The 24,269-nt window shown below is 34.5% G+C and overlaps 1 protein-coding gene across 9 annotated transcripts in view; it reads right to left on the reverse strand.

Moving 5' to 3' along the window:
• The window catches only part of Mef2a (myocyte enhancer factor 2A), a 126,349-nt gene that overhangs the window by 15,495 nt on the left and 86,585 nt on the right, over positions 1–24,269 (reverse strand). For 5 of the 9 annotated variants that reach the window (XM_063249928.1, XM_063249931.1, XM_063249929.1 and 2 more), the window contains 4 exons: positions 18,964–19,101; positions 16,460–16,679; positions 15,734–15,793; positions 6,822–7,009 (listed from right to left, as the gene is read on the reverse strand). In XM_063249928.1, the coding sequence (XP_063105998.1) occupies positions 6,822–7,009; positions 15,734–15,793; positions 16,460–16,679; positions 18,964–19,101 (606 nt within the window). Of the gene's footprint in view, positions 1–6,821; positions 7,010–15,733; positions 15,794–16,459; positions 16,680–18,963; positions 19,102–19,166; positions 19,299–24,269 lie in introns of all 9 variants that reach the window. The other 4 variants (XM_063249935.1, XM_063249936.1, XM_063249934.1 and 1 more) reach the window with 2 other exon arrangements.

Consider the following 24,269-nt stretch of genomic DNA (forward strand, 5'->3'; position numbering starts at 1 on the left):
TGAGTCCTTGTTTTTCTACGTTTTCAATACCATTTCATTTTTAAAATTTTAGCCATTTTTATAGGCACATCTGATTGTAATTTTTAATTTTTATTTCTTTGATGATATTGAGCACATTTTTTATATGGTTATTGGTTACCTATGTTGCCTTCTTAAAGAATCTGTTAAGATCCTGTTGCTGGGAGTGTCATTCAGTGGTAAAGCACTTTCCTAGTACATGTAAAATCCTGGGTTCAATCCTTAGCACTGGAAAAAAACCCCACAAAAATAAAAACAAACAAACAAAACCACAAAAACTTGTGCCCATTAAAAAAATTATCTGTTTTGCTATCTTGAGCTCTTTACACATTCCAAATGTAAGTCCTTCATTTGTGTGATTTGCAAATATTTTCTCTTAATTTGTAGGTTGTCCTTTGAATAGCATTTTTCATACAGCAAAACAAATTCTCATGAATGCTAATGTATCATTTTTTAGAGACCACACCTTGGTATAAATTTTTTCTTGTGCATTTCACAGTTTCATGTATGAAACTTGAGTCTATGATCCAGTGTGAATTAATTTTTGTGTAAGGTAAAAGCCTATATTAAGTTTCTGTTGTTTTGCACATGGATGTTGGATTACTACAATACTATTAGCTGAAAAGCTACATTCCACTGAAATGTTTCACCACCTTTGCTAGAAACTGGCCGAACACTGCATATTAATACAAAATTACCTTCTGGGCTATTTGGTCCATTGATCCATTGACCCATTCTTTTGCCAACACTTCACATCCTGAGTCTACAACTCAGTCTGTTTTTGTTCAGAATTATTAGTGCTCTTTTGCCTTTCTGTATATATATTAGAATTTGATTTCTTAAAAAAGCTTATTGCCAACTGTGACTATTCTGTTTGATTTACAGATCAATTTGACAAGTGACATCTTCACAATACTGAATTTTCAAATCTATTAACACAATGGTTCTCTATTCATTTAGGCAAACTGATTTCTTTCACTAGTGTTTTGTAGTTTTCAGCATATACACTGGGCATATATTCTGTTACATTTGTACTTCACTATTTCTTTCCTTTTTAGGAGATGGTGCTATGTTAAATTTCCAATTTGAATTATTCATTGCTGGCGTAAGGTACAACAGACTTCTGTATATTTTTCTTAATTAACTATACTGGCTAGGGTTTTCACTACAATGCTGAGTGCATGAGCCGATTTTAAAAAATGACTAGGTCCTAATATCAGTAAAAGACTGAATGTTTTCCCTTCTCACTTACTATCAGTTACAGTTTTTGAAGATGCTCCTTATCAGGTTGTTCTTTTTATACCTAGACTGCTGAGAGATTTTCTTAACATCATGAAAAAATATTGTATTTTGTTAACATGGGAAATTATATTGGTGAATTTTCAAATGTGGAATCACTGTTACATTCCTGGGTAAAACCTACTTGGTCTTAATATATACCCTTTTTTATATATTATTGAATTTATTTACTAATATTTTGTTGAGGATCCCTACATGTAGAGTTTATGTGGGGTACTGGTTTGTAGTTGTCTCTTCCTGTAATGCCTTATTCTGTAGGGTAATGCTAGCCCAATGAGATGAGTTTGGGTGTGTTTCCTCCTATACTTCTGAAAGAGATTGCAGTATTGGTATTAATTTTTCCTCAAACATTTGATGGAATTTGCCAATGAAACTGAGATCTGGAATTTTCAATTTTGAAAACCTTGAAAACTAGGAATTGAATTTCTTTCACAGATAGTTGATGTTAAAATTATCTATTAAAATTTCAGTGAATTTAGCAACTCTTCACTGGTTTCTATCTTTTAAGAAATTAGTCCTTTTTACCCACGCTATCAAACATAGCAGAATAGAGCTACATAGTATAGTATTCTCTTTGTTTACTGTTGTCTGGACATGCCCTCTTTCATTCTTGATATTGATAATGTGGATCTTCTCTTTTTACCAATCAACATGGCTAGAGATTTGTAAATTGATCTTTTCAAAATCAATTCTTGGAACCATCCCTGTCTCCACTGTTTTTCTGTTATGAATTTTAGTAATTTCTGTTCACTTTATTTTTTCTTCCTTCCTTCCTTTCACTGTTTGTGGCTAAATATGCTCTTGCTCCTCAAGCTCCTCAGGGCAAAAGCTTATATTACTCGTTGGGGGACCTTCCTTCTTTTCTTATATAAGCATTTAATGCTGTAAATTTTCTCCAACATTGCTCTAGCTGGTCCTCAAAATTTGGAAATACTGAAATTTCATTTTCATTAAACTGTATGTTTTTAAATTTTTTGAGATTTCCTCTGTACCTGAGGCAAAAATGTACCATGTATTCTCTAAATATACCATACACAAAGCTTCCTGCTGTCTGTTACTGATTTCTAGGTAAATTTCATTACGGTCAGAGAATGTAATCTGTTTAAGTTTTACGCTTTGAAATTTGCTGAGGTCTATTTGATTTGATTGACTGGACAATCCACCTTGGTCAGTGCTCCACATGTGTCTGAGGAAGACATGCACCTTGTTGTTGTTGAGTGCAGTGTTCTGTCAATGACCCTTAGGTCAGGCTGCCTGAGTGTTGCTCAGACTGTTTAGATCCTTATGGACTTTTTTCTGTCAATCACTAAGAGAACAGTGTTGAAGATGCCAATCTGTAGATTTTTCTATTCTACCTTTCTATGAGTTTTCTCTTTATCTATTTTTGGAGTTATGCTATTAGATTCACACACACTAAACAACTCTTATCTCTTGGAAAGTGAGCTATGTAATGCCTGTCTTTCCCTGATTATAAGTCTACATTGTCCAAATTTATTATGTCTATTTCAGCTTTGATCATGGACTGCAAGTATTTTTCACTGTTTATGTATATTTAAAATGGCTTCTCATAGATAGTATACCGTTTCATCTTTCTTGTCTCCTTTTTGTGGTTTGTTTTAAACAAATCTGAAAATCTGTTTTGTAAATGATGTATTTAGACCTGTAACAATGTATTTCCAAGTCTTCTCTCCTACCTTTGCTGTCTTTTTCTTTTTCCTTCTTCTTTTTGTCCTCCTCCTAATTCTGGGAACTGAACCAAGGGGTACAGTACCCCTGAATTGTATCGCTGGCCCTTCTTATTTCTTACTTTGAAACAGACTCTCACTAAGTTGCCTAGACAGGGTTGAACTTGGGATCATACTACTTTTGCTTCTCAGAGTGCAGGGTTACAGATGTATGTCACCATGCACTGGGCCTCCTACTGTAATTTTACATGTGCTGTAGACACAAAATGTACTACCACTATTTTTGCTTTACAAAGTCAGCTGTCTAATGGAGCAACTAAAAAGGAAAACACCTACAGTTTAGTTTCTCATACCATTCTCCTGTGAAAGTTAGTAGGGTTTCCTGGAAGAGTATCTGATTGTAGGACTGGGGCAGAAAAAAATCACAATTTGAGCTTGGAGCATACAGTAAGTTTTAGAAAGTAAAAAAGTACCCTGCCCTTCCCTCAAAACAAGAACAAAAAAGCAGCACAAGGCATAAGGACAAGGGAATGTCAAAGGGTTACAGATACCATGTGGGTAGGTGCCAAAAGTTAGAGCTAGTACAAACTGAACAACAAAAAGAGGTACTATGTTATAATCCAAAATATAAAATAAATGTTTAAATCCATATTTATATATAAATGATGAAGCATATGAGAAAGAATAGGTAAATCTCCTGAACCAAAAAACTCTAAAAATAATTTATACAGACATTCTTCCCTTGAGGAGGTGGAACATAATCCCTTAAATGAGGGCTATACATTAAGGGTTTCTCCCAATGACTACAGTATGGAAGGAGAAAGAGATTAAATTTATGCAGAGAAACCTGTGAAAGACTTCCATCAGCCTGATAACCAAGTTAGCATCAGTAGTAATAGTTACATTGATAGCATGCACCTTTGATATGATACATGATATGATACAAATGGCACTTTAATACAGAGCCTTTCTCCCTCAAAGTAATGATACCAAGCTAATGAGAAGACTTTAAACAAATCTCAAGTGAGGGACATTCTATACATGTGTGACCAGCACTGCTCCTAAGTGTCAAGATCAGTAAAGCATAAAAAGTCTTAAAAACTCTTATAGCCAACATTTTATGGAGACATGGTTACTAAACGTAATGTGGTGTATCCTGGATTAGAGCCTGGAATAGAAAAAGACATGAAGTTAAAAACTAAGGACATCAAAGTGGAGACTTTAGTTATATTAGTCCATTAATTTTAACCAATGTTCCACACTAGGATAACAATAGGAGAAACTGGGTATGGAGGAAAGGTGAACTTTCTATACTGCCTTTGTAATATTTCTATAATCAAAAGCTGTATAATTCCTATTAATAAAAAGCTAATAAAAAGTAGAGGGAAATAATTTTATCTTCACTTATATCATCATTTCCATTGTTTTTCATTTCTTTTGCACTGACTCAAGCTTTTGATGCAATCATTCCTTCTGCTAAAGGTGTTTCTTTAACAGTTCTTGTAGAGCTAACTGGCAATAAATTCTTCTGACTTTTGTTTCAGAAGTCTTTTTGCCTTTGTTTCTGAAATTTTTTTTTGGCCAGGTATAGAATCCTGAGTTCAGAGTTTTGTTTTCTTAAATTTCAGCACATTAAATATGTACTCCATTGTTTCCTCACTTGTATAGATTCTGAAGAGAAATATTGTTTCAATGCTTATCTTTGTTCTTTATGTGTGGTATGTCTCTTTTCTCTGGCTTCCTTTAAGATATTGTTCGCCTTTGATTTTAGCAGTCTGAATGTGTGTGCATATGTGTATGCACTGACAGTTTGTATCTACCTGGTATTTGTTTTTTGGTTTTCTTTAGGAATTCTAATTATAAATACGTTGATAAAGTACCACTGAACTGTTTTGCACTGCTTTTTGTTTAGTTTTATTTTGCTTTGACTTGTTTTTCTTTTTAAATTTCAGTTTGTGTTTTTCCTCCTGATTTAGGTCTTTCCTCTTATTGAATCTGTAGTACAGGGTTGTAGTTAACTTCCTTAGAACTGGACTGGCTTTGGGCCTTATTATTACTATGGTCGCTCTCGGAGTTTCTACCCCAAGCTTCCAAATCCTCTGGTGAAGGGTAACCAGTCTGTCACTTTTGCTTCCCCAGTGTCTGCCCGATTTTCAATGTGAAACCATCCCCTCTGCGAGCCCCTCAAGCTATGGCCTTCTCAGTCACCTTGCCATCTCACGGCTCTGCTCCATACCCAGCATGTCTTCCTGCTCCTCCATCATGAGTGGAAATGGAAATTTTCCAAACACAGTAGGATTTCATCAGTGCCCTAAGAGTCACAATGTGTCTTGCTCATCTGCCCCCAGATTAAGGTTTTTCTTCCATGCAAGGGAAAGGACAGAAAGCCCTGAACGTTTGCCCCTGCTGTGGTGGCCACTCATCCCTCATCCCAGTTGTGTTATCCAAGGGAGGGTTTTTCAGACATCACTCATCTTTCATGTGAAGCACCCAGTGGGGCTCACAGGTTTGGAAAAAACTGAAGCCTGTGGGAGAAAATGGACTCACTCCACACTGTGGCTCCCCAAAGTTTCAAGAAGTTCCACAAATGCACACTTGGTCTCCAGCAACTCACTAATCATTCCAGCTTAACTCTTACCACCTGTGCCCTGCCCAGTGCTCTGATGTCATCCCTCCCCGTAGTGCCTGTCTACGCCTATCCATCAGGGCAGCTGGTCTCAGCACTTGGATGTATAAAAAAAAATAAAAATAAAAAAAAAAAACCTCATCTCGCTTTTTCATTGTAAATCTAGGAGTGATGTGGTGTTCAGCTTTCTGTATCTCTGAGGGAAAAGTATTTTTTATTTTTTGACCCAGAGTATAAGACTTAAAAATACTATGACTTGTAGTCCTGATTTCATATCATCCTGGACAAGCAGCAATCTTTAGCTCAGTCTTCTCATCACTACCTAGTCATGATCACAGCCTAAATGAGAATGCATACATGGTATTTCAGAATCTATAAAGCATTACACTAATAGGGAATTATTACTTAACCCTGATAGCATCACTTTCATTCAGCAAAACACAAAAAGAAAGTTTAGCAGCTGCATAGCAAAAGCACCTTGCATATCATTCAGTATGCTACCAGCCAAACAGCTGCTAAACTAAAAATGGTTTTAAAACTAGCATATATATTCTAATCTTTTCTACAAGAAGGCATGTAGAATAAACATATTCTCCCACTCTTCATGACCACAGATGTGGGATTCAAAAGTAAATGAAGACAGAGCTCTGAAGACACTGTCAAGGGATGGGATGGGGAGTACGGCATCCTTTACGGAGTTAACTAGAAACATTATCTGAGAAGGAATAAGATATGAAAATTACCTGAGGAATAACACATTCAAGTTTGTACACATATTCTCTGTTTACTATAGTTCTCTCTTGGGTATGTAAGATTCTGTAACAAATTATTTACTGCTTCTCTCACAGAAAAGCATGTAACAGATGAAAGAATGCAAACACAGAGATGAAATAAATCATGTTTCATTTATAAACTTGGAAATGAGATCTCTAAGCAAAGATTCTAGTCTGGTAAAATATAAGCATAATAATTACTTTAGAGTTAGCTTTGATTTTAAATAAGCATTAAACAAATTTATTTTGTATTTTCCATAATCTGATTTAAAGCAGACCTGGCTTTTCAATGACAGTTTTGAATAAGGTATGGACTATGGTATGGACTATGGAGGTATGCAAAATTCCAAAGGAAAACACAGACTGAGGTGTATAAAACGTGTGTTTTAAAGAATGAAGCTAAAGACAGGCTTGACTTACCAGTGGAGGCATCATGCCCTTGCTTGAAGGGGGAATGACAACTCGAAGATCTGGTTTTCGACTGTTCATTCCAAGATTGCCACCACCTGGTGGAGGAGGAGACTTTGTAGGCATGACTTTGCTTAAACTATTTGCACCAGTATTTCCAATCAAATTTGGAGAAGCTCTTGAGTTTACAAACCCATTCCCTGGAGAAAAGATTACCATGAAAAGAATTATTAAAATACCTTGCCACAAACACATGTTTTCCCAGTTCCCAGCTGCACATAAATTTAATAAACTCACTAGTAACCATACATCTTTCAGTATTTTAGAATGCAAAAAAAGTCCAAAATACATAAAGCTTAAGATGAATACCACCTGTTTCTAGTATTTTTTGGACCTTAGGTGATAAGCATTTAAAATATTACATGTACTTCTAAGGGTTATCTCATACTAGGGATTATATTAATAGGGACTATTTTTTAAAGCCCAAGCCAGGCTACTTATTCAGAGGCACTGCTACCAGGTTCTGGTACTGAGCCAGGTTTCAGGCACCTCCTTAAACTCTAGCTTACCTAGCACTCAGCACTAATGTTTCATTTTCACCAACTACTTCTCCTGTGGCTTTACTTCTTTCTGCTCTTTTTCATCTGCTTCCATTAAACTCTTTCTAAATAATTGAGATTAATCTAACTTCAGTCATCTTATTGCTACTTTTAAGCTTTCCCTGGCAAAACCACCCATCTCTTGGGTAAATAAGGAAATGAACATATACTGTGGCGTATGTTCTGTCTACACAGCAGTTCTGGGCACCAGATGAGACTCGACACAGTAAAGGTGAGAGACTACCCTGTCTCCATGAATACTCAAGTTCCTCCAGTAGAGAGCAGCCACGTGGACTGGGTGGGGCTGACTCCACTTCAAATCTCATTCCCTCAATATAGACTGGCATTTTGATTCAGAACCAACGCAAGGAACGCAGAGCATTCTCCTTTAGCACAGTGATCCAGGAATGACCACCCAAAGCCTCAGTAAATAAGCTGTTCTTTGGCTGTCAGGGACATACCATATTTTACTCTAAGGAAACATATTATTCTAAAGTCATTTGAGACTCAGAAGAAAGCAGGAGGAGGAAAACACTACTCCAGAAAGAACAACACTAAAGAAAGCAAGTAAAGGCCCCTAGCCACCTTTACAGTTTTGTATCACTTGTAAATTAATGTTAAATGTAAATTTTGTATGACTTGTAAAATGATGTAAGCTATTTAAGCCTAAGGTAGCATCCTGCTGGTTACAACTGATAACAGAATATCTAATAAAATTAGCTAATAATTGTGTAAAGGGGAGATGAGGACATATATAATTGTTAAGTAAAAGTACAGGAACATGTAACAAAAGTTCACTTATAAAATACATATCATTTATGATTTCAATTTCTAAGACAACTGCAAATAAAGCAGGGAAGGCTAGAAAACAACACTGACTATACAGTGTATAAAACATTTTGTGAAAAGTTAATTGCTAAATCTAAAATGATGCTGCCTATAAAACATACTCTACTATCCCATGTGCTCTAAAAAAACCCATCAATTTTAAAACAAAACATACAGAACATCAGGTTTACTACGTATAATGTGTGCTTTTGGTAGTAAAGAGGTTTTGTGTCAAGAATATTGTACTATTGTTCTATTCTGCAGAGTTCCTGTTATAGTACATAGTTAATTCAAAAGAGCATAGTATAAAATAAATTTGTTGGCTTAAAAATTTTATTCCTAAAATGGATGGATCTGGAGACTATGATAGAAAGTGAAATAAATCAAGCCAAGAAGATTAAATATTGTATGATTTCTTTAATATGACAGACCTAAAATACAAATAATTTAAAGGGCAAAACAAAAGAGATGAAAGGAAGCGGGGAGGCAGACTTGGTGAAGATGCACGGTGTTTCTGAAGGCAAGAGAGAAGAGGACAGCGATGAAGACTAGATGTGCCAATTCCCCAAAATGAATGTAATTATTATGTGCCACAGACATATACTAAAAAAAAATCCATTCTTAGTGTTTATTTTAAGCTGACCATGAACAAAATATTCAGACAAGTGAACTGAAAACTCCTGATGGGTTGGAACAGGTCTTTCGACTTTGGGTGAAACTCAGAGCTGATATGGCATCAATAGCCCTAACCACCTACAATCTGCAATAGTACAGCACTACCTTTCCTGTTTATGACTTATGCATGCTAGTTTACACAGGAAGGGACAAAAATAAACAATACACCTCTATGTGACCTTCCAGTCACTTGTCTCTATTTAGCAAGAACAGGGACATACTACATAGGCAGGAATAAAACTATAGTTAAGATAATGGATAAAACCAACACAACTAAGAGTAACCACACAAAACTGACCAGGAAAGAGAAAGTGAGCACTGATCACAAGGGTATGTGTTTACTTAGGAAGATTTTAAGGGACTGACTCTTGAGCAGTAGGCAAGGACAGAAGACTGAGAGAAGAAATCAGAGGGCAAGACTAATGGGATACATGTAAAAAAGTTCTGTGCTCAATCCAGCCTGGCTGGACAGCGGGTTGAGTGAGAAGTGGCAGTCAGAGAAGCCTGGAGGATCCATGGCTCCAGGACCAAAGGAAGAAGTGGGTAGCCCTATGTATTCTGCTTCTTTCCTCCTGTACAAAAGCAAAAGAGAACACGTGAGAAATCACCAGAGTAAGAAGCCAACAGTTGACAAGTCACACTCACTCTCTCTCTTTCCACTGACATATATGTAAAGACTGACAGTGGGTTTCTACTGTGTGTTTAACTTTGGCCTAGAATTCTTCCTAATAATTTTGCCCTGAAAATATTATTCTGAGAAGTGAAATAATTTACTTGCTCCAAAGAACTACAACAAGTTGACAGATGCATATTTTTACTTGAAGAGCTTTTGTATTGATACTCAGATCATTTTAATTATACAGAAGTTTCTTCAATGGAATAGCAGCATGATCATTTAAAATCACTTAACATCTATATAGAACTTTGCAGTTTATCAAGCACTTCAGGCTCATTAAATAGTGAATACAAAAAAAATAGTGAATAGGGTCATTCAATAAATACCTGACAATTTCTAAACATTAAAAAACATATAACTAGGAAGAGTATAAAGACAACCTGTTAAAAAGCAAAAGGAGCTTTTAAGACACCTAATCACAGCTGCGGTGGCCCAGGATGGGGGCCACCGCATTTACTGGGACCTGCGACATGACAGGAACTGGAGCTCCGGGAAACCAAGCAACCCCTTCCCTCCCTGTTGATGGGCTGAGAATCAAACATCACATCCCCACCCCCACCCCCACCCCCGGTTAACAAGTAGGAGCCAGGGATCTGGACATCTCTTGAGAGGTTGACCACAGGCAACGTAGCAAATAGAGGGGATTTCCTTCTACTGTCTCTTTGAAGGCAAATACTTTTATCTCTGTTTTGCTTTGTTCTAATTAATCGTGTTATTTTAACCTGTTTTGTTTTGTTTTGTTTAACTTCAATATACAAGAAAGTATGGACAGCTATTTTGAAGAGAACCAGAGACTCTATGACAGCCATTGGTGACTTCCCTATGTCTAGTTTTGAAGACCTAAAACGCCTTCCTCATTCTGTTCAGATCAGTTTTATACTATGTTGTTTTGTAAAAATTCTCTGTATGCGAAGACATGGACAATTATTTGGAAGAAAATAAGAGACAGTATGATAGTGAAGATTTCAGGTCGTCTAGCTTTGAAATTTATATCTCTTACATTGCTTTCTTATGCCTACTTTGTTCTGTTTTGTTGTGTTTAATTTTACCCCCTTTTAAAAAAGACACCTAACCACTTATACATTGTTGTGTTTAATTTTACCCCCTTTAAAAAAAGACACCTAACCACTTATACATTGAATTTGAAAAAGACATGTTATTTGAGTTACTTATATAAAAACTAAAAATGAATGTTGTGCTAAAGTGATGTTATAATCAATTTTATTGAACCCAAACCACTACATTTTCAAGCATGGCATCTGATACAAAGGAGATCAGAAAAGAAAGGTGAGGTGTGGCACTCAGGAGCTGCCCGTTTCTCTTCCTTCAGAATCCAGGGATCCAGGTGGCTGGTGTGATTTACCTCTTCACCTTTCTGTCATGCAATTCTCCCAAACTTTACCAATGCCCTGTTAGTTTTAATTCACTCCTGTGATTTAACTTTGCTACAGGATCTGATATTTCAGTTAACCTTCTGACTCAATCTCCTACATTCCGTTTCCTTTATCATGAAGGCATTTGTGTTAAATCTGGGCTGTATCTCCTTTCCATATCCCACAGAGCAATTCCCTGTATCCTATTACGTTTCAGAAAGCACTGCTACTCAAGAACCACTTCTTCACTAGCCATCTCTTGTGGATTACAGCTCACTCATGGGTTGTGTAATAACTAAGCCAGTTTAATAAACTTCACATTACTTTACCACTATGAGAATGTTAGATTAACAAAGTTTCAATATATACTGATATGAATGTATTTTCTGAACTTCTGACAATTAGAAGATCTGCTTGACTAGCACTCAAATCTAAAGGATAAAGTAGTATTTTCCTCTCAATGGCACTATATGATAATGTAAACATGTAATTTACTGGAACACATCATCATTAAGCACAAATGCTATTTTTCCATGTGAGTCTGTAGTGCTTCTTATATGATACCATAGTAACTCATGAAAATAAAATTACAAGTAAATTAGTGTAAAGTCAAGAATCTGCAGCAGATTATGATTATGGGATGATATAACTGGTAACTTACCAGACTAAAGCTAATTTCATATGCACAACTTGCTATTTTGTAGAGTATTGTATAGTGATATATATACTACCAAGACTTATCTCCAGTTCAACTTTTATGAGAAAAACAAAGATATTGTTGAGACAGGCTTTTGAGGTATTTTCAATACATGAGCCCATCTTGATAATTTTAGAAATTAAAGTATCTACTCTAAATGAATAAACCTACTTTAATCTGATTATTGTGTTTTTAAATTTTCATGATAACTAACCCAAATATGGGAAAAAAATACTCTTGAACACACTGCATAGCTCTGCCTTCAGAAACTTAAAAGACCTAATCTCAATTATGGTCCTACAGCTAAAAGGCTGGTCATTCTGTTATATCAACCTGGCTGCTATTTTAGAACACAAATCACATTAGCTGAAATACAGCATTCAAGAGGCTGGCCAGTATTCTGTGTCCTTCCTACTCGCCTCGGGCTAAACTGTAGAATGATGTCATTAGTGTTTTATTATGAATCAATTTTAGAAGCCCAACTGACAAGCAAACTTTAAAGGATTCTGAAAACACTAACCAATGTGAAGTTCAAACTCTTTCCATAAAATCTGACATTCAGCTGACAATTCAACATGTAAGGAAAAATAAATTTTAGATTTTAAATTATGTCATTTATATAAAAACCTGCTTGAGGTTTCTGAAACAAAGAGCACTGGTTTTGAAATAACTAGTGACACCCTCACTTAATTTAGTAATTCCTTTCATAACTGATGAACAAACATGGATCCCGGTCATTAGAAATTTGCAATAAAAATATACAAGTTCATGGAATCCTGCCTTCCAAACAATGTACTCCTCGTGTTCCTTACCAAGCTCTCCTGGGCAGAGGTAAGTTCAGAATTCTCAGGCAACTAGATGGCTAGAGCATGCATGCCTTTAATATGACTGTATCTTAAATCTGATATCTACTTTGTCTCTGTTAATTTTGGGTTTATAACTAACCATCAGATAGTCATTTCCTCCCAGGTGTGGTGGTGTCATCTCAGCTTAGCACGTTTTGCACTTCTGTGACACTGTCTTCCTCCACCACCCCATCCTCATCTTCCACCCCATCCTCATCTTCATGGAGCTACCAAGCTTCCTTCACTCCTCTCTGAAGTCTTTTCCCCCACTCAGCTCCTCTTTTAACTGCCACTGCCCTGCTACCATGCAAACCCTTCATCACCTTCACTCAACCCTCACCAGTCCCAAGGGTGTCTAATCCCATATATTCTCTTTCTCAACGTGTTTTATAAAAGCGAAGTTGTTGGATAACTGTGATTTTACTTTATGTGTGATATTTAAACACAGATCCTTGCAATATGTACAAAATTGTCAGATTTAATTTGCACATATGATGACGTAGACAAAAAATAAAGAATTACCACTAGAAGGAAAACAATTTTCTAAATTACTACAATGAAATGTTAGGACTGTACGGATATCATGCAACTGTAACATTACAAAAAGCTCAAGGAATAGAAAAAGAAGAAAAAATGATTGTATTTTCACCACCCTAACTTTTGGGGGGTGGGGGAAGGGGCACAGGTACCAAGAATCAAACTCAGGACCTTGCAATTGCCAGGCAGGTGCTGTGCCACTGAGCTATATTCCTGGCCCTGTCTTAACTTTAATAATCAGTTTGAATTTTCCCTTCGTTTTAATTTTCTATGTATTTTTCTGTAAAAAAAGAATCTATGCCAAGTTCTTGCACAGATTAAAGTACAAATAAAAAGGAATGCAGCTGAAATTTACTTAATGTTCATTTTTGAATATGTTGATTTCATCCTCTTATTCATTAGCATAAATAATGTTGCAATGAATCTTTGCATATTCTAATTTTCTTTTTTGGGAGAGATTCCCAAAAATGTGATTAGTAAGTTTAGAGGTATAAACATTTTTATGACTGCTGAAATACCTTGCCAAAACATTTCCAGAAAGACTGCCACTAATTTACAAGGCCACAAAAACATATGAGATCACCAGTTTTACCAAGCTTCCTTTAGTTCTGCACATTACAATAAAAAGGTACTGGGCATTATAAGTCATTTTTTGTTTTTAAAATTCCTATTTGAATTTTATGATTGCTTACCAATAATGAGTATCTTTTGAATTTTAAAATATCAGTTGGGTTTCTTTCTTGAATTGTATATTTGGGCACAATGCCTATCCATTTATTAAACATTCCCGTACTTGTGGTTTGCATTTTGTTTACTTTTGTCCTTAAGAATGAGGAAACTATTATTTACTTAAGACCAGAAGAAAACTGGTTCTAGGCCCTTGTGCTTTCGACACTGAGGAGCAAGAACTTTTCCTGCTCTCCTCTTTGCCATCCTCAGCACGCTGGCTTGTTTTCTTAAGACTGCCTCACCTCCTGATCTCTACAGAAATGCTGCAGCTCTAGCTGCCATGTGCAGAAACCAACGTCCAAAGGCTCAGCAGGCTGTACAGAATCTTTGTGTGAGTATCTACAAAATGCTTCCTCTTTAGATTCTGAGACAGCACAAATAGCATTCAACGTATTTTAAGGTCTCTTATAACTTTAAAAATGCTTTTGTATTTATGGCTATCATTCCTTTTTTCTAGCTAGTATATTATTATTTTTAAAACTTTACTGCTAACAGAAAATTTGCAAAATAAAAAATTATAGATCAAAGTTTTACTATACAATGAAGATCTGTATTACCACCACCTTGGTCAAGAAAAAGGATATCAAGAAGAGGGATTATACAAATATGAGACACAGGTACTAAGGGGAACTATTTACCTATGGTTCACTTTACTTCTAGAGTCTATCCTTTTGTGGTTTCACCCCCAACACGAGAAGAGTATACTGGATCTCTCAAATCCTGAACTCTCAGTGGGGCAGAAAGCATAAAGAAAAATATACACCAAAAACAAAAAAACAAAAAAACCACCCTATGTGAGGGGCTGGGATTTAGCTCAGCAGCATAAGCCCCTGCCTGGCAGGCACAAGGTCACAAGTTTGATCCCTGGTACCAAAAAAAAAAAAAGTATGTGGGACATCACAGTTAGGTTTTAAAACTAAGCTATGAATATTTGGGAAAATACAGGTAAGATTAGCAGTCTTGATTAGTAAGATCTTCATATATTTTCTCACATTTAATTATATGCTAAATAAGACCCTACAACATATTTTATTTGTTTAATTCCATTAAAAGAACACTTAACACTACACAGATATAATTAGGCATTAATTCCTATTTTGAAGTCACTATACATTTTGTAATACCACATTCAATAATGTCTGTTTCTTATTATTTTACTAAGACACTGAATTTTCTCCACAATATACTTAAGGGAAAAATTGCTAACATTTTGGGGAAAGAATATTTAAGAAATATTGCATGGAAGTGATCTGTTTTTGAGTCTTCAAGACCAAGCAGAGTAAATTCCTGTCCTTGTTTCAGATCATGATAACGGTAATTGTGATTATCACGGATTCACAAGATGACTTAACATGCTAAAAATGCTACACTTATTCTTGCCATACATAACTCTATTTTTTGTGACATTATTTAGGATTCATTGTTTGAGCAGTCAGACACATTGATGATGTATGTTTAAACTGCTAGTCATCTTTGGAGGTGTCCCAAAGTGAAAGAACCTATTTGGCTGCAAACAGAACAGTGTGAATGTTAGATTAAATAACCACCAAAGCAGAGCTCCAGGACACCTTCTCAGTTATCTTTTACCTCTAGAAGAAGGCCCACTATTTCTCTGCAGGCCAGTCAACATTTTAAGGTGCTCTAAGATACAGTACAGCATATAGTGGTTTGGTAATAGTCTTTGGTAAGAAAACAAGATTAGAAAACCTAAGAAATTATCTTGATGTAGATGCCATTTTATGGCAATTGGGCTTTGGAAAACGACAATGTCTGGTACACAGGAGGTACTGAGTAAATGAGTAACTGAACTTAAGGCCAAGGTGTAAGGAACAAGTAGGGTATTGTGGGACAATGGTATATATTAAATTATCCTTCATATACTTGTTTCAGCAATAAGATTCTTTATATCTCAGTTAGGACAATACTGTTTATGTCTTAGTTAACTTTATAGTAGAATTCACTCACCCACTGGGCTGCCTCCAGCTCCATTTGGCACTGTGAGGTCAGTAGTGCTCAACATCCCGCCTAAGGACATTAGAGAGGAGAGAGAAAGAGGACAGAAAATGAGCATGAAGCCACTCTCTAATATTTGAATATGAAATAAACAGAAGTTAACCATCATCCATTCCTAAAAAACATACAACTAGCCCAGTATGATGTTGGCATTAATGTGAAATTTGATAGCATTATATACATGCACGTGTGCATATATATGTGCAACTACATACCGTGTGTGTGTGTGTGTGTGTATAAACACCCACATGTGACTTTGTCTATTACACTCTGGGTTTTCCCTTCTATACATCAATATCAAAATAGTACACACAGTTAAGAATGAGGAAAGTGTATAAGGAATACCATTAAATCAAAGATTTAAGCAACACTGTATTACACAGACTAGTATACCAAGTACACTGCAAATTTTTGCTGAATTACTGAACTAATTCATACAGGAAGAAATGCAAAAAAACACTTTCTCATCAGCAAGTTTGTTTCTGTATTTCTAACAAGATGGCTTACACTGGACTTTAAAAAAAGATACAATTTTAAAATGGATCCAATTCTTAATAGTGATTCTTGCCTAGGCAACTCAATAAAATTCAGACTGGCAGAAAAAGAAACTTTGTAGGTTAGCAATTAATGTTCCATTCTCTTTGTTTAAAAATCAACAGAACAGGAATCAATACATACTTGCATTGCCAGTACTTGGTGGTCTCTGAGGAGCTCCTGGAGATACATTTCTATGTAATGTGGCTGGAGGAGGAGAGAGCATGCTTGAATCTGCTAATGTTGAGCTGGCTGCCAAAGAAGGTGACACAAGTGAACTCCCTGGATTAGTGTAGGACAAAGCATTAGGGCTGGTCACAGGGACTGTGACAGACATTGAGAAATTCTGAGGCGGTAAACCAGGCTGTAAAAGAAGAACAAGGAGGAGAAAACTATTAGTTTCATTTTTATATCTACATTAAGTAACTTACAAATTTTGACAAAGTAACTTGCATTATTATAAGTAAGGGCAGGGATAAGTTCTTAATTTTCAGATTTAAACTTTTCTTGAGATTTTAAACTATTTTCTTGAGAATTATATTTGAACATGAGCATATCTGACACAAATCTTTTCATTTTCAGTATTTTACATATGAATATACATACACTAATAAAATACACTCTGCATTTCAAATCTGCATAGAAATGAAAATTAGAGGCCAATGTAAGTTTGAATTTAGATGTCATAAAATATATCAGTGCCACCAAATAAGCATTTAATTAGCACTTCACAACAAATCAGTTTAGTAACATTACATTTCCACTGGAAGATCCCAAAATATAACAAAAGAAGGAAAGTATGCAAATATATTAGCTTAATATGGCAATATGGGACCCTATAAACAAGTCTCAGTCTGACTTAACTGACCAACATCCTTAGATGAACGAAAATAAAGAAAAACCAAGTAATTATGTAACACAGTACAAGGTAATCCGAGTGTGATGAAAAAATGCAAAGAAACAAAATTACAGACAAATAAGAACGAAATTTTTAGTATCTTTCTAAAATAGTGGAAAGATTACACTATAAAGATTTGTAACAAATTTTCCTTCCTGCCAAATATTCCCATTCTACTCTCCTCTTCTATTTTTTACAAATACTGTATACAATACATTTGCTCATCATGATAAATAACAGTCCTCTTTATAAAACATGTTCACAGTGGGGCTATAATTCATGTCATGCTGCAGGGCAGCTCTGAACCACCACCAGAAGAACACGCGTTCATATGTGACTGTCCCATCAGGCAGTATGGGACAGTCCAGTAGGATGGGACAATGTGCTTGTTGAGACAATCATGCATACATCACTGGTGGTTCAAGCCAGTTGGAACACGTTAAAATGATAAACAAATGAACAAACAGCCAAAACCAAGAAACTTTCCTTTGCCATCATTTTAAACAGTGACTTGCAAAGTAAGTACCACAGCTAATTCAAAATTGGAAGACCACAGTTTACTCTATTCAACAATGAATTTGGGGTAGGAAAATTCTAATAATTCAGCAACAAATGTAAAAACAGACACATCTGAGTATTTTTTCAAAAATAAAATAATCTGTGCAATATTTTACAGTTTAGTATCAACAGCAAGAACATCCCTGTGCAGTCACAGAGATTTTACTTGTTGTCTGGATGAAGAGCATTAGCTAAACCCCTCCTTAAAGGCATTTTTAATGAGTTGCTTCTTAGAGGCTTACTATAAGGAAATGACATATGATGAATTCTTTAGAGATAGTTTTAAGAGAATTACCACCAACAATGATATAAACACTAGCACTGGAAATAATCTGTTTTATGAGGGCTACACTTATATATACAGAATTAAAAAGTTAGACCCAGAATAACCATTGTAAGTAGCTCTTGCCAATGAACTTTCAGTGCAAAGAATTCTTTGAAGAACTATTAAGTCCAGGAACATGAGCTCAATGAAGTATATGAGCATTTGAATATATGAGCAGAGAAAAAATTTAAAGTGACTATTTTGCAATCAGTTTAAGAATACTGTTCCCTTAAAACTAACCCAGGTCTTTCGTCTTCTGTCCTTACAGTATAAGAAAAGAATAAAAATTTGGTCGAAGCCCTGCCCAATGCATTTGGGACATTTCCAAAGGGCTATATAAGTTTAGCTTTCTAATATTAAAGCAACTATATTAAATATTGAAAGTAATTTAGAAATACTAAATTTTGAAACAAATCTAACTACTTTATATTTGGTATTCTCAAAATCTACTTAAGTACATATTATAAGAATATATATTTTAAGTCCTGGGAGACAGGGAAAAGAAAGTCTTACATATGTATTACATTAAAAACCATGGACTTTTACAAACTGGATGAGACTTTAAATTTAAATTATGTGAACCAACTCACTTTACAGATTTAAAAAAAAAGTCAGGATGTTTAGGTGCCCAATCTAAAGAAATAAAGGGTACCAAGTAGCTGGACCTGGAATAGAATGTTTTCACATCTAACATTTAAGATATTGAATATATATAAGATTTCAGTAATTTTAAATGCTATAAAATAGAAAATGTTAATACAATTACTTACTTCCTCTCACACTTGTCATTATCCATTATAAAAATAAGATGTAGGGTCAATCTCTTCATGCACAAGATAAAAACACAAGCCATACTTTAGTACTCACTGCGATTTTATGATTCCGCATCATATTATCAAATTCCTCATTAATTTTTTTATACTTTTCTTCTGTATGTGGAGTTAGCACATATGAAGTATCAGGGTCTGGGCTGTCGCACCCTCTGTGTTCCTTCTTGTTCAGAGCCTAAATAATGAAGTTAACAAAAAGGATCAACAAATAAAAAGTAGAGGTAAAGCGAAAGTACTTACAGGGCCTCGTTTGAAAATAAAATCACTATCTTCATTTAGTTTGCTGAATCTGTCCTCCGAGAGTGGACTGTGCTCAAAGTAATCGTCAGCATCAGGGCTCTCACAACCATTAAGGCCTTTTTTTCTTAAAGTCTGAAATACAATTGGAAAATTCACACACAAATAATACTAACTTTCCGTGAGTCTTTTTTTTTAAAGTTATTAAGAGAGCACAGATGAAAATAATTATAAAAAGAGCCACTGAAATGTTTTATAAATTATCATAAAATGTACTCCAATTCTTCAAGTAAGGTAAACCTGAGATAGAAGCCAAATTAATTCTCCCATTGTATGTTAAGAGAAAAGGATTCTTCCTTTCAGAGTTTCTTAGAGAATACTGAGTGTTCTGAAAGTTATCACTAGAATCTGATTACAGTATCTGGTAGGGGCAATGAGTGTAAGAGCTGACTTAGAATTCCATCAAAATGCTTTAAGAAGTTATAGTACTTGTATACAACTGAGCATTTCAGCAATGTTATTACCATTTCCTATAAAGTTCTAAAATACCAGAGGGCACATACTTATTTAAATGTCAGTAATGACTGTTTCCTAAGATATACATATTATTAGTGACTTATATATTTTTAAAATTTATATTTAAAAAGGTATTCAGAATGTATCCTTCTCTTTTCTGCTCACTCTTCATAGGAACACCTTTAACCCAGTTTGGCTCAATCCAATGAACTGACTTTCTAAAGAATTTTCTTGAGTGTCATTAAAGAATGTCCTAGACCATAATCATTGTTTTTTTCACTATGGGGCAAAAATATGGTGGACAGTTTTCTGATTTTTTGTTTTTAAAAGTTGTTATGAAATAACATCTATTATTTAAAAGAATAAAAACCAAGGGCTTGAAGAATATTTGCTTTCAGAATATCTAATTTAAAAAATCCTGATGGGTTTCATTTTAAGGTACAGTTACAACAATTTAAATAGCTTTGAGACTTAGTAAATTTCCAGTCAAACTCAAAGAAGTATTAGGATTTAACAATTTCCCAATAGGTTTAACAGAGCTTAATAGAGGAATAAAGTTTGATCAATAAAGTAATCCTAGATAAGTACATCAACAAATGATTATTTAGATTTAAGGTATATTTTAATTAATTTATAACAGAAATACAGTATCTTTTAAAATCTGATTTTCAATGATCATGAGTGTTTATTTTCTCTTTTTTTCTGAGAGAATATAAACATTGTTGTATACTAAGATCAGAGTCATTTTTCCGAAGCCAAATTACTTTAAAATTTCACTTTAATCAATGTGATTATTTTGCATGTCTATAGAAAGTCATTACTACATCTCTCAGATTACTTGGTACGTGCTAGGAATCCCAAGCATAGTACCTGAAACTTTCCTTGACATGCAATCACTGAACATGAGCATGTAGCAAGCACTGTATCTATTTCCCCACATCTATGCCACAGCATTAAATTTGGTGAGTTTAATACCATGGTCATTTATGCTACTTAGTCATAGAAAGTCCTACTGTAAAGAACACCAAGGGATGGAGTCACTTTTCTGTCTATCTATGGAAGGAAGTTCTACCTGCCAAATCTCTGGAAGCTGTTACCAGCAGTAAAAAGGAAACACTTACTATAATTGAACATACTGTACTCTTATAACCTACACAGCTCTAAAAATAAAAACAAATATAGTAGATGCCAACACAGAATCGTACCATGAAACTGACTTATTCTAACCCAGATGCTTTTCCCTAATCGTTTCTGTATCTTACAAGTAGTTAATTCTCTCTTGTTCTTTTTCATACACTGAACTTTCCACAAACGGCAATCACCAAATATGTATCTTTTGACATCTTTTAAACCACAGATCAAAGAACAACATGGCCTTTGTTCAAAAATTAAGCAAAAAATTTCTATTCTATAAGAGTAAGGTTAATCCTACTGGTACTTATGAGGAAGGAAAGTGCTCTGGTATCTCTAGCTCTGCAAGTCTTCAGTTCATATGGGCTCCTGTCACAGCACAGCGGGGGAATTTAAGAGGCAGTATTAGCTCTGTAGATAACAAGCTAATGTACCTCTGTTTGACAGCCAACTTGTTCCTCCTTATCACCAAACATGAAGAGTTGTTTTGAGGGCCCAACTACCATAAAAAGACTTTTTCTGTCTTCTTTATCATCACCAAATAGCATAATAGTAAGTTTCTCCTGTGTCACTGGTACTAACAAGTGGAATGCTGCAATCTATTAACAAGGGCAGGCGAAGGCAAATATGAAACAGACCAGCCTGATTTTTCTCACATGCTTCAAATGAGCCACAATAAAACACATGTTCAATGAAGAAAACCATTGGAGAGGTGATCATTACGAGGAATCTGCTAATACATGTAAAGATGAATAGAGGATATTATGATTGTATATCGAGGCTCCTGCTGGTAATGCATTATAATATAAACAAAACTTCAAGAACTTTTATTTCTCATAAAAGTGATTAAAAGTTTTCCAATGCAATTCTGGAAAACTGAAAAGGAAAAATCAACAGTGTCAAAATAATTTCAAATTTTAATGTTGTATATTGTTTAAATTCATTCACCCCAAATGCTTTATGAGAAAATTTTAACCAAATAATAAAATAACAATAGTTATTGAACTGTCTATCATTGTCATCAGAGTATAAGGCATAAACCAAAATTATTTTTACAAAAAAGAAACAATGCAACTTTTTTCAATGCATTAAGAGAACCTACTAATATAAATGAAAGAAAAATTAACATATACTTCATATTGAAATATTTTTAAAACAATGAATATATAATTTGGGGAGCCAGTTGTTTTTCTTAAATAACTGAAACTTACACTGCAAAATTAATGGGATTACTTGATGAGCAAAGCAATTAAATTATTAATTAAGCTGAAGTGATATAGTCTACTTTATGTACTTTACGTATCAGTATTCCAAATGTTCTTAAAGGTCTCAATGATTATTTAAATGAAATTCTAAAATAAATGCACCTACATTTTTCACCAATCCATTTCTGTAAAATAAAAATTTTATTTTTGAAGGGCCAGTTTAAGTACTCTTTGAAAATGTACTTTTCCTACTTGTCAGCAGTAAAGTTAAATTTGGTTATGATTTTAATTTTCTTTATTGTAATTTGAACCAAATCAGGTATAGTCTGTATATTGTCATTTATGGTACAAAAACGTAAAATTAAAAAATAAATGTCCTTAGTTAACATTTACCTTTCGGCATTAGTAACATAGGATAAATTGTAAAACACATGCATGGTTTTTAAGTAGACAAGGAGCTAGTTAATTGAATCAGTTCATAATTTTACACCCACCTTAAATCTCATTTCCATAAAGCTTAAATGCTGCATTAACATGGGATGAATGCATAATTGGCCATTTACCACAAGATATAGTAAATACTTAAAAACTAAAGGAATAATATTTCTTAAATGCCAAATAATTCAAACAGGACCATCAGAATATTTTAAAAACAAGGCAAAGTTCTCCTTACATCCATTTTAATAATTCTTTCCAATTTGAAGCAGATACTATTGTTTTTAGCCACTCTATAAACATAAAAACACTTGAGATTTTAAAACTGTGAAGCATAAATAAAAGATAGGGCATAAAAATATATGTGGAATTCAACAAATAATTTCCGACTTAGCATCAGTCATTTCAAGGATAAAAAAAAAAAAAGAACAACAACAACAAAGCCAGAATGCTACATATCTGTCTTAAAAAACCAACTCTCAGTGGCCGGGGTTTTAGCTCAGCAGCATAAGTGCCTGCTTGGCAAACGTGAAGTCCTGAGTTCGATCCCTGATAACAAAAAAAAAAAAAACCCCAAAACGTTCATGCCCCCTTACAGGTAAATATCATACTAATTCCATGACAATTTTCTAGACTGTCTTTACGGATTTACCAGACCAATGCATATCCCTGAAAATATAATTTAGCTTTGCCTATTTTTGACTATTACGTGAATAGAACTGAATTCACTATTCTGTCTTGCCTCTCATTACACATCATTTATGAGTCATCCATGGGTGGCAAAGTTTTCTCATTATTACTTATGTATAATGTTGGACAGAAAAACACATTAGAGTATTTCATTAGAAGTGAAACTGTTAGCTCACAAAATACATGGGTTTGGCTTTACAATAGATGATGACACCCTTTTAAAAGTAGTTGCATCAATGCATATTCCCACTTGTAATGAATACTTACTTTGCATTCTATTTTACTGATTACTAATTACTAATGAAGCTAACTACATTTCATATCTATTGGCATTTGGATTTTCTCTTTTGGCTAATGTTATGCTTTGTAAAAGTCTTTTCCCATTCTGTGGCTTTTCTGAAAAATTCTGATCTTTAGATGAAGAATGGTTCTTAATTTTAATGTCATTAGCAATTTATCAATTTTTTCCTTTGATTGATCTTATGATATGACGTATTTCTTATGACCCTTCTCCATTTAAAAATCATGAAGGTATTCTATATTATCCTCTAAAAAGCTCTGTATTTTCACCTTTCACAATTGGTCTGTAATTATGCTGTATGTTCACCTTGTCTGTCTTCTGGTACAGATATTCAATTGTCCAGTACCACTACTTAAAGAGTTCTTTCCTCTAGATCTGTGACAATACCACACATATAGTTTCTCTCCTGAGCTGTTATGCTATTGGTATATATGGCATTTCATATTTGTGTCACTGCTGCAGTATTCCAGTTACTATAGCTTTTAAATTAGTATCAATGTATATTATAATAAATCCTTTCATATTGTTCCTCAAAAAGTCCGCTCTTTCTCTTTAAATTTCACCATTAGTTCATGAGGTTTTAAAAAATAATTTCTTGAGGTTCTGATGGGCATTTTATTGACTGCAGATTATGTTATGTAGCAGATATTGAGACTTTCAATTTATGAATAATCCTGCTACCTAAAATAAATCCAATTAAATCATAATATATTTTTCTTTTTGTATAGTGCTGGGTTTAATTTTATATTAATTAGTATAAGCAATGCTAAAGACTTTGACAAACAAGCCCACAATTATCAGTGTCTTAAACAATGAAAGTTCATTTCT

This window comes from Cavia porcellus, unplaced genomic scaffold (assembly GCF_034190915.1).
Source record: "Cavia porcellus strain 051 isolate PalLab524CR breed Dunkin Hartley unplaced genomic scaffold, mCavPor4.1 scaffold_6, whole genome shotgun sequence".
Lineage (NCBI taxonomy): Eukaryota > Metazoa > Chordata > Mammalia > Rodentia > Caviidae > Cavia > Cavia porcellus.